General features: G+C 46.9%; 1 protein-coding gene across 7 annotated transcripts in view; it reads left to right on the top strand.

Moving 5' to 3' along the window:
* Nucleotides 1-14,152, top strand: part of HHAT (hedgehog acyltransferase) — a 176,742-nt gene that overhangs the window by 121,729 nt on the left and 40,861 nt on the right. For 6 of the 7 annotated variants that reach the window (XM_087827881.1, XM_087827882.1, XM_087827877.1 and 3 more), the window contains one exon: nucleotides 11,287-11,431. The exons of the other annotated variant lie outside the window; for it this stretch is intronic. In XM_087827881.1, coding sequence (XP_087684007.1) covers nucleotides 11,287-11,431 — 145 coding nt within the window. The remainder of the gene's footprint in view (nucleotides 1-11,286; nucleotides 11,432-14,152) is intronic. 7 annotated transcript variants of the gene reach the window in all.

Raw genomic sequence — 14,152 nt, 5'->3', positions numbered from 1 at the left:
CCGGGGCTGGTGACCCTTGGACTTCTGCTGCCTTTCCGGCCCTCCCAGCATAGCCTGGAGCAAGGCAGGGTCAGGCTTTAGACGTTTGCTGTCTGCTCACTCTCCCTGATAAGTGCACAGCACACACTCCTCGCCCTGGGGCATGGAAGAGAGCCAGGGCTTGGACATAAATGGTTAAACTGGCTTTTCCAGGTGGCTGGTGGGATTCGATTTTTACCGGGGAGTCCCTGATTTCTGCTTCTACAGCCCAGATAGGCGGTGGTTACTCTAACCACAGTCTAGCACCAAGCAGTTTTTCATACCTGAACTTAGGAAAGGGCAAAATCGTATTATATCCACATTGACGATTTTGATGTGTGTTTCCAAATCTGGGTCTCTTTCTGCCCAGAAAAAATCTAAGTTGCCCATCGAAAGTAGCAGAGCTTGGGTTTCCAGTGTTTCTATTATGAACGGAAAGATGACATAGCCCCTTCTTCCCAAAATAATGTATACATACTTAGTGCAAAGCATTTTTACATGTGTTTATTTGCAACATTTATTTATGTGTATTATATATGTAAGAAGTAGTGTATGTGTATGTGTGTGTATACGTATGTGTGTATGCATATGTGTGTCTGTATATACGTGTGTGTGTGTGTGTATTCATGTTTTTTAAAGCTCTAAGAAGTGAGAAATGTGCAGGACTTCCAAAATATCTCACAGTCCTCCCAAGATCCAGAAATAAATGCAGCTTAAAAAAGCATATTGAGCAGCTGCTGGCCTGCTTTGCGATGAGCCGCGTTGGTATCAATGCACTTGTGATCACCAACATTTATTGAAAACATGCAGCTTAAGGTGGCTTTTGCTTTTTTTCCCTCTGGTGTCAACCCTGTAGTCCGTCCAATAAGCTAGAGTAAGTGCTACAACAGTCACTGTCTGTCACCTGAGGAAAGAATCCACTATAAAAGGGTCAGGACTCTGCTGCTATTCAAAGTGATGACGTTGAAATAATTTCACTTTGAGGAAAGATGAAGATGAAGAATAAAGAATATTAGGTATAGTGAAATTTCATTTTTATTTCAAAATATACACAAGTGCAGAAAAGCGTACGGAAGGTTATGCACTGAAATGTTAATGGTGCTTCACTCTTACTGCTGGGATTACTTGTGATACGTATTTTCTTGTCTTTGCCCATTTATATTTTCAACCTTCCCTTCGTTGAATATGTATTGTTGTCTAATGAAAGGCTCTTGAGAGAAAAGAGGACAGGACTGGATGGACTGTCTCACCCTCAGGAGGCTTAGCTCAGCTGACCCTGGGTGCTTGACTGATGTTAGAACTGAAGGTTAGAGTTGTTCTCAGGAGCAAACTCGTGTGGGGTATGGTAGCTGCCATCCTTTGCCAAGGGAGAAACTGTACCAGCTGCTGCACCAAGGGCCTTTCACATGGAATCATTACAGCAGCCCTCAGGGCAGGTGTTACCTCTACGTTTACAGACAGGGAAGCTAGAGACTGGAGAGAGTAAGGACACGTGCTCAGTTCCGTTAGGACAGTTACACCATCTGCTCTAAGCGCCCTTGGTTTCAGACTGCAGAGGTCATCCCTGAGAAGCCCTGTGCACTTAGGCCACACACTCTCCTCTCGTCCCCTTGCTGCTCCTGCATACCCGGCATTGTAGTAATCCACATTCCCCACCTCGGCTCTTGGGTAATTGTATGCCTCGATGGTGGCTCCTCTCAACCTGTCTGAGGAATGGCTCTTCTGAAAAAGTGGTCCACGTGAAGTGGGAATGTTCACAAATGCATTGTTACCCCATTATCTTATGTGCTTTTTAACTTTATTTTAAAAATATGTTTTTATTGACTTCAGAGAGAGGAAGGGAGAGGGAGAAATAGAAACATCAATGGTGAGAATCATTGATCATCTGCCTTCTGCATGCCCCCTACTAAGGATTGAGCCCGAAACCTGGGCATGTGCCCTGACTGGGAATCGAACCCTGACCTCTTGGGTTCATGGGTCGATGCTCAACCGCTGAGCCACGCCGGCTGGGCTTCATGTGTTTCCCATAAGAGCTTTATCATGATCCCTGTTTTACAGCAGAAAAAACTGAAACCCAGAAAGCTTAAGAAACATATGTTCATGGGTCAAAAGCCAGATCTTAGCACAAGGCTTCCTTTGGATGAGTAACTAGGAGAGCAGTCTCCATCCCTCCCACTCCTGTGTTCTTTCATCAGTAACAACTTTCAGTTCTCTTCGCTGTTTCTGATATTTACCTCTGTCTTTCTAAATATAGTCTATAATTTATTTATGAATTATAAACATTAGCTGCTTTCTACATGAGGTTTTAATATCTTAGCTACTTGTCCCCCCAATGTAATAAAACCTCTATTTTTGGTTAAATCGACATTCAGTGTTTACATTATTATCGCTGTGAAGTGTGGCTCACTGCCAACCCTGTTAATATACTGTAATTGCATTTCCTTTCTTAGTCAACTGTTTTATCTCCCTCAGATTAAGGATGTGCCTTGCCTTTTTTGTTTGATTAGTAGTTACTGTCACCACTTCTTTCCAATCTCTACAACAGAATTGAGAAATCCTTAGAATAGTGTTTTCCATGTTGTCAGACTTAGCTGGTAATCTGTCAGCTCTTTTCTTTTCCTGGAGAATCTCACTTGAAGCCCTCCCATTGCCCTTCCCATCTGGTTCATTTGTCTTTGGATCTGCTGTACAGCTGTGGTCCTGACACATCTCCTCTCTCCTATGCTGAATCCCTGTGTCTTGGGCCCCTGAGCTTCTTGTTTTTCCCCTCCCTTTGACTTGGTGGAACACATCCTTTAGTAGCTTCTTTAGAAAAGGACCATGATGATAAAATTTTATTCCATCCTCACATTTGGTTGATTATCTGAGCACTGAATTTTAGGTTAAAAAGTAATTTCTCCTGAAAATTTGTCTTCTAGTTTTTAGCATTACTGTTGAGAAATTCCATTTTGAGTCTCGATTCTTTGTATGTAATCTGTTTTTCTTTCTGAAGCTCAATGCAAATATCTTTGGTATTCTGAAATGTCACTGTACCTGTTGCCCCTCAGTTTAGAGTCTCTCTGATGCAATTATAAAAAAACGCTTCATCATGGGGTTAGAGAAAGAGAGAAACCCAGGATCTATATGCTTATTACCTGGATTTTTATCTCACCTCACTGTTTTTTTCCTATATGGTTTGCTGTTGCCACCTGTGGTATGTGGTTCTTCTAATGGTTGGGCCTTCTGGGAATTTGGTGTGTGAATGACTTTCTTCTTTGGCATCTAGTGTTCAGGCATCTCAGCTCTTCTAATTCCTCCATCTGCCTTCTATCTTATAAAAATGGATTGGCTTTGCTCACCTGCTATTTGCTTCTCTCCGATTTCATGTCTGAGGATTTCTACCATTTCGATTCTTTACTTTCATTTTAACGGGGTTTGTGAAGGGAGCAGAGATGTCTCATCTGCTCTATTTAACTCAATGTTACTAGAAGAGTTTTCTGTGCTCTTTCTTGGTGAATTATTTTGCAATGCTTTACCTGTTTGTCAGTTTTAGATTTTTAAATATCAAGTTTGCTCAAAAAGCAGGCCTTGCCCTAAGCTGTTGTTTTTATTTTTGAACAGCATATAGCCGAGGCCACAGCTGTCACACCCTTGGTTTATTTAATGGTCCCAAGAGACCTCAATGCTGCCTGAAGAGGGAGACCCCAGTGCCAGGAGCAGCCATAACTTGGGCACGATAGTCATCTGACTTCCATCTTCCCACCCATTTGCCTTGACTCTTTATACTCAGGGGAGGTGGCCAGGGTCTAAGGTCATTTAGTGGAAAGTTTCCTAGATTTCCTTTTTTTATTATTTTATTCCTTTTTAATTGATGAAATAATTCATGACCATATGTTTCTGAAAAAATAAAAAACAAAAACCAGAGCCTGGCCAGAGTGGCTCAGTTGTTTGACCATTGTCCTGTGCACCTAAAGGTTGCTGGTTCCATCCCCGGTCGGGGTAAGTACCGAAGGCAACCAACCGATGTATCTCTCTCCCCCCACCCCTCTCCTTCCTCTCTCTAAACATGTCCTCAGGTGAGGAATAGAAAAAAAATACAGAGACTCCCAGTCATGCTAAAGATTAAGTAGCACTGCTTTAGAAAACTAAATGAATCAAATATCATGCAAACACTGCTTTCCACCAATTCATTATTATTAAGTTAATCACCTACAATGGAAAGGTAGCCACCCAGACTGGAAGGCAGGAAACAATCAGTGTTCTAATTCTGGAAAAATTTCCTCCACTTTTTTTTTGAATTTATTTTATTGTTGAGAGTATTACAGATGTCCTCCATTTCCCCCCCTTCCCCTCCTCCAGCCATCTCCCACCCCACCCCAGACCTGCACCTGTCTATTGTCTGTGTCCCTGGGCTACCCGTGTATGCTTATAAGTTCTTTGGTTGATCTCTTCCTGCCCTCCTTCCCGCCTTCCCTCTGAGACCTGCCAGTCTGTTTCACGCTTCCAGGCCTATGGTCCTATATTGTTCGTCAATTTATTTTGTTCCTTGGATTCCAAATATAAGTGTCTTTCTCTGCCTGACTTATTTTGCTTAGCATAATGCTCTCCAGGTCCCTCCATGCTGTCCCAAATGGTACAAGATCCATCTTTTTTATAGCTGCATAGTATTCCATGGTGTGAATTTCCCACAGTTTTTTTAATCCACTCACCTACTGATGGGCACTTGGGCTGTTTCCAGATCTTAGCTGTTGTAAATAGTGCTGCTATGAATACGGGAGTCCCTGGGAGACGTGAAAACACGGATTGCTAGGCTCCACCCTCAGATACTCTCATCCCGGAGGACTGGCTTGAAGCCTGAAGTTTTGCATTCCTAATAAGCTCCAGGTGCTGCCAACACTGCTGGTCCATGGACCACACTTTGAGGAGCAAGGCTCTAAAAACCCTGTGAAGTGATTCTAATGACCTAATTTTCCATATGTGGAATCTTGAGAGTCAGATCAACCCCAGCTGGCTCAACAGAGTAGGATTCTGAAGGCAGATCTGTAGACTCCAGGTAGTTTGTGTGCCATTATATCCTGATGCCACTCCACACGTGTGCCAGAATAGCATGCTTATCCCATCTCCACCTCATAGTCCTCATGGGATTCTTCTTCAGGACATATGACTACAAAGTCATTAAGCTCTTAATTTGTTTTGCTATATAAACACTGTTATAACTGTGTTAATCAAAATTTTCAGGAAAAAAAAATCTCCTTTAATTCTTCCATTTTATTGAAAGTTCCTTTTTGCATTTCTGTGTGATCATGCTAATTTTTAAATAGCTGTAATTATGATGAATGTGAAATGTGTTCACTTTTTACTTACCATATACAGCATTTTTCATTAAGTTGCATTGGCTTTATTATTTTAACGATGATTAAATGACTAGATGAAAGTGTAAAACACAAACAAAACAGAGAAAACCGAAGTCCTGTAAGACACCCATCCCCCCAAACAAACTACACCTTGCTCAGTTTTCTCCCACAAGAGGTAACCATTGTTATCAGATGGATCAGATGGGAGTATAGCTTTTTTCATGCCTTTACTACTCTGTGTGTGGGTGGGTGTGTTTTAAGAAATGTATAAATATTGCAGCATTTGTACTCTTTTACTCCCCATGGTATGCTTTGAAGACATTTCTATATTAGTGTATGTAGATCTGCGTAATTGGACGTGGTACGGATATATCTTGAGCTGTGTGGCTGTTCTACTGTCGAAAATTTAGGTGGCTTTTAATTTTTTTCTTCTTCTGCAAATGCAGCGGCAGTGAGATGTCTGCTGCTGCCTCCTTGTCTATATGTGTAAGTGTTCCTTCAGGGCAGATACCAAAAATAGAAGAGAGCAGGAGCTGGTGAACTGGGAACTAAATCTGGTCTATTGCCTGTTTTTCTATGGCCTGCAACTAAGAGTGATTTGTACATTTTAAAATTGTTCTGTTCAATGGCCCGTACTTTCCCCAGCTAATTGAAAGGTAACCTTTAATTTATAGTAAATATCCAAGGATACATGGGTGCATTCGGGGGCTCTGGTCTGCTGCATTGTTCTGTCTGACTACTCCTGTTTTAGGTACTGCTTTCTGTTGGCAAGATGGTATCATCTGCATGTCTTAAGTCACTGATATTTCTTCCAGCAATTTTTGCTACTCCTTTCTGAGTCTAGCTCGGTTCTTTGAGTGATATGCTCTGTGTACAGATTAAACAAACAGGGAAATAGAACGCACCCCTGCCTGACACCTTTGCCTGTGGGAAACCATCGCGTCTCTCCGTCTTCGGTCCTGACTGTGGGCTCCCTGCCCACGGTACGGCCTCTGCTGTTTTTAACAAGCTGGGCATCTGTGCTACAGAGCAGGTGACTTGTCCATTTAAGTAAAACTGGCTTTGCCTTCATCCAGAGTCTCTCTCAGGAGCACGCATTGCTTAGATCTCAGTAGCAACCAGAGACTGGAAACTTGAACTTCATTGGCCAGATATTTTTTTCAAAGCCCCGTATACTTAGAACAAGGAAGGAAGCATTGTACTCTGAGCGCCTTCATGTGTTCACTTGGCTTGGATGTAGGGTGAGATGAAACATGAAGGAAGCCAGGAGACTGTGTCACTTATTCAGGGCAAGGAGGGAGGCAGGTGTTAGGTAATAATTGAGCACACATGGAGCGTGCGTCGGTCTTGGTGATGCAGAGGAAAGAAGAAGCCGTCCCATCCCTCAGGGGTTTACCAGATTGGTAGGAACATGGGAGAGATGGGTAACTGGTGAAACAGACACTTCTAAAGGGAAATGACAAAGTGCCTTGAGAAAGGGGTCAAGGGCATCAGTGGCCTGGCAGATTGGCCCAGAGATGGGACGGGGGCCCTGGAGTGACTTCCAGAGTTTGAGTCCTCTTGACCTGAGGGCCTCCCTCTGGCCGCCCTTGAGAGCTAGAATTGTTCATTTTCTGTCTTTGATTTCATCTTTATGGCCTGCGAGGTATCTCCCCACCAGTCTCCCCCGCTTGCCATTTCCTCGCTCTTCATCTCTTACCCTCTGGTTAGCATTTTTATTAGAAAATGAAAAACTTCAGTGATTATTTGGAAGAACTGTCCAGCTGCTCAAACCCACCCAGTTTCTGTTTTTAGCTTCTCCCCCACTTAAAAATAAACAGCATCAGGACCCACTTGCCAAGCCTTTGTCACCATCTCCAGCAGCCATTTCTCCGGCCCATCTGCTCCCCCAGATGCTCAGCCCGGCCCCTCCTCCCAGCTCGGCCCCACGTGCAGCCCCTCCGTGGAAAGTGTGGCGCCCACCGAGCTCAGCAGCCAGCAGCCCCATAGCAGCATCTGCCTCCCACCCCGGGCTGTGCCGAGCATCGCTTCTGACCCAGATGCTGCAGATCACACCCCCAGGCCCAGCTCCTTGGCCCCATCCAGTCCTGTGATTTCCAGGGACAGGATGTTGACTGGAAAAGATAGAAGAGTTGCCATGGAGATGTGAATAAACACACGAGCCACGGACACCTCGCAGCAGGGAATTCAAACTGGTTTGACAGAAGTTTAGTTCAGCCCTAAGGTCTACTTTGTTTGGGTTACATGGCTCACTTTTGGAATCCATGTCTTGGAGGGAAGCTTAAATTCATTGCTAAACTATTGATCAAACATTCCCACTCCCCAGCTCTTATCTCTTCTGACCCAGGCAGCATGCTTGCACTGCAGAATTAGAGGTTGGCTCCTGCATTTCTGGATGTTCTGAGGGCCTTGCTGTACCCAGGCCTGAAGCCCAGTCAGCACCTTCCCTTGGGCCTGGAGAGGGGGTTATAGCGACATTAACATGGAGAGAAACTGCCCCAATCTGTCGTCCATGCCGGAGAACTGGTCACCCTGCCCGGGCATACTGATGCTCTCTGACCTTCCCTACCTCCCATTCTTCTTCGTTCCTTGGTTTCAGGGGTGTGGGGTGCCCTGTCTTTAACCATAAATAAATAGGTCGCATAATAGGGTTGCCTCTTGTTGGTCACATCGCGTAATAAGGTTGCGTCTGATTGGTTCATTCTTGGTACCAGAAATCCTTATATACGTGTACAGACACCTGATTAAAAAAAATAAAAAAATCACTTTGGAACAAAAAGGGTAGGTGATTACTATTATTATTATTATTTTTGTAAATCAAGCAAAATTATACCTATTTTTTTGGTCAGATGGGCAAAAAAATAGATCTTTTGGTGTGCCACAGAATTTTGGTAGTTGGTGTGTGCCATGAGATGACAAAGGTTGAAAATCGCTGCTCTAAAGTTGTTTTTTTAATAGGTTTAATTTTTATTGTTGAAAGTATTACAGATGATCCCCCCCTTTAGCCCCCCACCCTGCTCCCACCCCCTCCCCAGGCCTTCCCCACACCGTTTGTCCGTGGGCAATGCATCCGAGGCCAGATGGTTCCCAAGACAGAGCTGAAGAGATCCCCAGTGTCAAAACGGTTCCCTTCTACTGTGTTCCAGGAAATCTGGAGAGAAGAGATGGTTGCAGCCTAGACTTTAAGTCCCCTTGGCTGCTAATTATCACCCTCCTGTGGACTCCCCAGACAGGCCCTCCCTCCTTCCTTGTGGTCAGTCCATCCTTCTGCTCTTGCACTGGCTCACAGCGAAGGGAAGCGATGCTCTGTGAGCGCGCTGCTCATTGGAAAGGCTAATTTTTTCAGTTCAGAGGATAGGGCTATTAGTTAAAATTAGGTTTTTGGATTTTTGTTTTCATCATCTATTTTGTCTCCCTCCCACTCTCCCCTGGGGGATAATTAAGAACTGCCTATGAGCATCTTGATTTCTCCTTTAAGTCTTTCTAGCTTATTGATTCCATCAGCCTGTGCCTTTAACATTCTTGCTTATTTTTAAAAAAATTAACTCTCTAAAAATTGTAGTCAATTGTTTCAGATTTTAGATGTCTTCTCTCTTGTTTCTGAGACTAGAGGCTCCTTCATATTTTCTATTATTTTGACTATTTTTTTCTCTGAGCAGAAGTAGGAATTTATTGACTCATGGAGTTGAGAGAGATACTGGGGTACTCAGAGAATTAAGGGAAGATCCATAGGAACCAGGCCTGGGGTGCTGGAGAGGAGCCCTGCGCCTCCAGCAACCCCTCTTCTTCGCTTCCTGCCTTGCACCACCCTTGCCCCTCAGCTCTGCCTCCTACAGAACCTGCCTTTGCCCGGTACCAGGTAACCCAGCACCACAGCCCTGCTTAGCAACCCAATGCAAAGAGCGTTTCTTTCAGTACCCCTCTATTGATTATTTAATAATTGTAATAATTTCCCATGAAAGGAGAACCACTCTGAGCTTAACCAAGCTGTGTCCGCTCTCCGTAATCGACATTAATGAGAGAGAGATCACACGGGGCCTTGGACTTCCCCAAACAGGAAATAGGGATGGGGACACTAATGGGGTTGAAACAGAAGCGGCAGAGTATCTGACTCACTGGTCCCTTAGAAATCAAATGTGTTAGAATGTCCTGCTACCTGGAGAGAATTATTTGGACACAGTTATGCCAATTAAGACAATTCATGTTTTCTTGGTTTATTATTCTGGATTTTTCCCCCCCGCTGTCTCCCTGCCTCCTCTCATCCTGCCTCCCCAGTTATTGCTAATTGAGTCAGTAATACCCAGAAAGTACCTTCCTCTGCTCTAAAATGCAGAAACTGGCAGATCCATGTCTCCTGATCCTCAGAGGTGAAGAGCTCAGAGTTACAAGCCTGCTTCGTCCCCATTTCTTTCATTACCAGGTTTTATACTGTGTAATTATCTCTCATCTGGTCTTGTTTGACAGCATCGCCTGTGCATGCCTGTGGCTTCTTAGAGCAGGGAAAGAGACCAGAGGTCATCTTGTGTGGCGGCCTCTAACCAGGGACATATCAGCATCGCTGGAGAGCAGACAGCTCAGTCAGTGCCCACTGCTCAGCTCACGCATGAGAAGGCCCCGCTCTCACCTGCGGTGGCAGTAAAGCCATGCTCCCAGGTGACACAGGAGGAGACAGCCATGGATGGGGAGGTATATGGTAGCAGCTATAGCTGAGCGTGCAGAACAGGTGCTGGGACTGGCAGGAGAGAAGAGGGGAGGTGTTGGGAATTCATTTCTCTGGACTTTCAGAGGATCCTGACCGAGGCTGACACAATAGCCACCGGTGATCCACAGCAGGGTCCCCAGAAGCCAGTAAGCCTCCTGCTGGAGAGTCGCCCGCCCTCCAGCTCAGACCTGTTTGCCCTCCAGGAATCCGGCTAATTCAGAATTCTAGGTGTACCTGGAGCACAGCTGGAACTAGATGCAGGCGACCACCCCAGAGACGTGCAGCTTTCAGAAGTGTCTCCAGACCCTTTGCTTCCTCTCTTTTCTGTGTCTTTGGGTTAGGCTGGGGTGTTTGTCAGAACCCCAGGGGCTCCGTGTGCCCGGCTGTCGCACTATACCTGGTTCTCCTTCTGAATACACAGTCCCAAAGCACAGTCCCTGCGATGTGCTCACGGTGGCTCACACCCTCCAGCCCCAGCACTGTGACCTCACGCCAGAGGGCCACCAGAACGGTCGGTCAGTGCCGAGAAGTAAAGGCTTCGCTGACTTGGCGAAATCCTCAAGAAGGTATTAAAAGGGGAGGGAAAAGTGCGGCGAAGACCTCGGATGGCTGCGCAGAACCCTTTATCATCAGTGAGGGGAACCTCTCTCCAGCCCCCGAGCGTTTCAGGCGCTGTGAGGAGCCGCCGTTTTCTGTCGCTGCTGCAAGCTCGCTACTGGTGGGACCTGTGCCTTGAGCTCTGACTCCAGGAATGGAGTCAGGTTGTACCGATCTCCTGCGCCCTCTTAGTGGGACTCCCCCTAATAGTGGGTCAGGGTTACGAGGTGGCTTCCCAGGGTCAAGTACGCTGGCCCCGAAGACCGCCCCGATCTTGACCTCAGTCACGTGGAGCTGTGCTTGTCATGGAGAACAGTTTGAACAGCTCTTGTACCTGTAGATTTACATGCAGAAAATGCATGGGGACATGCCAGCCCCATCTCATCCAGCGTCAGAACTTGTTCCACGCGTCCGAGGGAAGCCCATTTTGGTCGTAGGGAGCGACAACGTGGGGGGCGCCGCACTTCTTTCCTTAGACCAGAATGAGCGTGTTGCAGGAGCAGAAGTGTTGAGACCTGTTTAAGTGACGGTTTTAATTTGAATAACAGCTCAGGGTCTGGGGGAGGCGCCCTGGGCTGGTGACGTCTCAGTCTTATGTTTCCACCCTTGCGATGAGGTGCTCTTGCCTCCCCCCAGGTCCAGTTCCTCTCCCCACGGGCTCGCCGCCGGTTCCACGCTGCCTTCGCTTCCTGTTCTACCTCCATGCTGATCCTGTCCAACCTCGTGTTTCTTGGGGGCAACCAAGTTGGGAAAATCTACTGGTTTAGGATCTTCGTTCAAGGTAAGCTGCCGGGCAATGCTATTTTCACTTAATTTATTGTTTTCCACATATGTACTTGGTATCTTGGATGGGGGGACATTCACTGTTCTATTCATGGTATGTGACCTACAAAAATACCAGCCAAGAACAGTCCCCTGTGACTTGATGTACCTCTTATCTACGACATGTGACACTTAACATCAAAATATACTGTCCCATCTCCCGCCCCATTGTCTGTGTCCATGGGCTGTGCATATATGCTTATAAGTTCTTTGGTTAATCTCTCCCCCCTGCCCTTCCCACCTTCCCTCTGAGACCTGTCCGTCTGTTCCATGCTTCCATGTCTGTGGTCCTGTCTTGTTCGTCAGTCTCTTGTGTTCCTTAGATTCCACATATGAGTGAGATCATGTGGTACTTGGGAGATGGTTGGATGGGGGTAAAGGGGGGGAAATGGGGGACATTTGTAATACTCACAACAATAAAAAATAAATAATAAAATAAAAAGTAAAAATGTACTGTCCCAATGTTCCCAAGCTCTACCATTCCATTCTGCTATGTTAAGCCTCCAATTTTTTCATGTTTTCTAATCTTACTGATTGTCTATAGATCCCAGCATTACTGCAGAGTCTAACCTTGTTCTATTCACTGCTCTGAAAGTCCTAGAAGCCCCACTGTGCTCTCCTGCGCTGTGGGTATGGCACTAGGGTTTGCCACAGCTCTTTGATGGGGACATTTTTGTCTGAACACTGGGATGCCAACACTGCCAGCCAGTCTCATGGTTAATGTACATTAAGTGGCTCATCTCAGTGTCCACAGCAAAGCCACACTTGCAGCAGGTAAAATGTTAGTTTGTGGGAATTATTGTGCAAACACTGCATTAATATTGTCATCATTTATTTAAGGTCACCATTTCCCTGGGGCTGAAACTAAGGGTTGCATCACATCCTTAAGAGAATCGGGAGAAAGGGAAGTACTTCCAGTACACGTTACTCTAGCTGGTTCCCTGTGTTCTGTTTCCCTGACCAGTGACAGGGTTTTGTGCCTTTGGTGTGGGAAGCTTTGCCAAGCAGTGATGACGTGTCTGCACGGCGAGGCTGTCATCTCCACACGGTGGCAGGCTTGGCTGAGGCAGGCTCTCAGGGGCCAAGAGAGAGCCCTGTTCGGCTTTCATCTCCTCACTACAATACCCTCTTTGATCTTGCTTTCTGAGAAGTGGCTTGGCTGATAATTCCTGAAAAGACCAGGTAATTCTAAGTGGAGGCTATCCTTTAATAAAGATGGGAGATAATGGGGTACAGAGGATCTAAAGATAAAAAAATAGTCCTAGAGCCCTGCCCGTCGTGGCTCAGTGGTTAGAGCATCAGCCAGTGCACCGAAGGGTCGAGGGTTCAGTTCCCAGTCAAGGGCACTTACCTGGGTTGCAGGTACCAGCCCTGGCCCAGTTGGGGCATATGGGGGAGGCAACCAGTTGATATGTCTCTCTCACATTGGTATTTCTCTCTCTCTCCTCCCTTCTTCTTTCCCTCCCTTGCACTCTCTCTACAAATCAATGGAAAAAATATTCTCAAGTGAGGATTAACAAAAAAAATACTCCTAGAGGGGGTGACAGTGTTTTACTTACCTTGCCTCCTGCCAACCACAGTACCTAGCACATGCTGAGAATGGAAGGCCCGGGGGAAAATGCTGACTTGTGGTTTGCCGGTCACCTGAGCAACAAGGCTCCGATTTTCCCTTCAGCAAGTCAAACGTATTGAGTGTCTGCAACTTGCAGGGCACTGAGGGTACAGGGCTGGAAGCGGCAGCACCCAGATGTGGGGCCTCAACTCGCAAACTGAAATGTGTCCGTAGATTCAGGTAATTGCTTGCCAGACGCGGGGGTAAACTGCCAGAGGTCGCGGGACTGAGCGACCGCCCTTCCCGTGGAAGCTGGACTGCGCAGAGCAGGCGGCATTTGAATCGGAGCCTTGAGCACAGCGAGCAGGAACTTGCCGGATGGCGAAGGCAGGCGGATGGGGGCATTTAACACTCGCTGCTGTGTCGGGTCATCCCCAACTCTCAGTAATTTCCCCCCACGTAAGTTTCTTCTTCTCATAGTTCAGTGCACAAGCAGCGGCTGTTTCTAAGTGGCGACTCCGGAACCTAGAAGGTTTCTGTTTTGGTTCTTCGCCACCCTGTCCTGGCATCTCGGAGGGGAGGCGAGGTGGGGCGGGCGCATCGGTGCTGAACACCCCCGCCGAAGGGACGCGTGGCATTTCTACTCACGTCCCTCTGGCCAGAACCCGTCACATGTAACCTAGGTGCACGGCAGGGCGATGCGGGGAAAGGACACAGGCATTAGTAGGCCGTGACTCAGCGCGAGGGGTACATGAGGCAGCCAGGGGAGGTGCCTGAAATGTAAGCTGGAGTGAAGGTGGCAGGCAAGGCCATGCGAGTGGACACAGCTAGTCTGGGAGCGCAGAGGGAGAAGAGAGCAGGTGGGAGTGGGAGGTGGCCCCCGGGGGTGCTGGCATTTCAAGGGGCAGAGAGGAAGACAGCAGCTGCGTAATGCCCTTCGTGCGTCTCAAGGCCCGAAAGAGCCAGGTGTGGTTAGCCCTGCACCCCATGCGGCCAGCTGAGGTCACACAAGGTCGGGCTCTGAGAACTCTGGCTGCGGCCCGCACTGCCGTGGCCTGTGGCTGGGTGTGTGCCGTGTCCTCCTTGGAGCCAGGTGCCCGAGTCCCGGGGACTGATTCCCGGAATACA

Source organism: Miniopterus natalensis, chromosome 19 (assembly GCF_054644295.1).
Source record: "Miniopterus natalensis isolate mMinNat1 chromosome 19, mMinNat1.hap1, whole genome shotgun sequence".
NCBI lineage: Eukaryota > Metazoa > Chordata > Mammalia > Chiroptera > Miniopteridae > Miniopterus > Miniopterus natalensis.
Note: the sequence above shows the minus strand (reverse complement) of the source record. Positions and strands in the feature narration are given on the sequence as shown.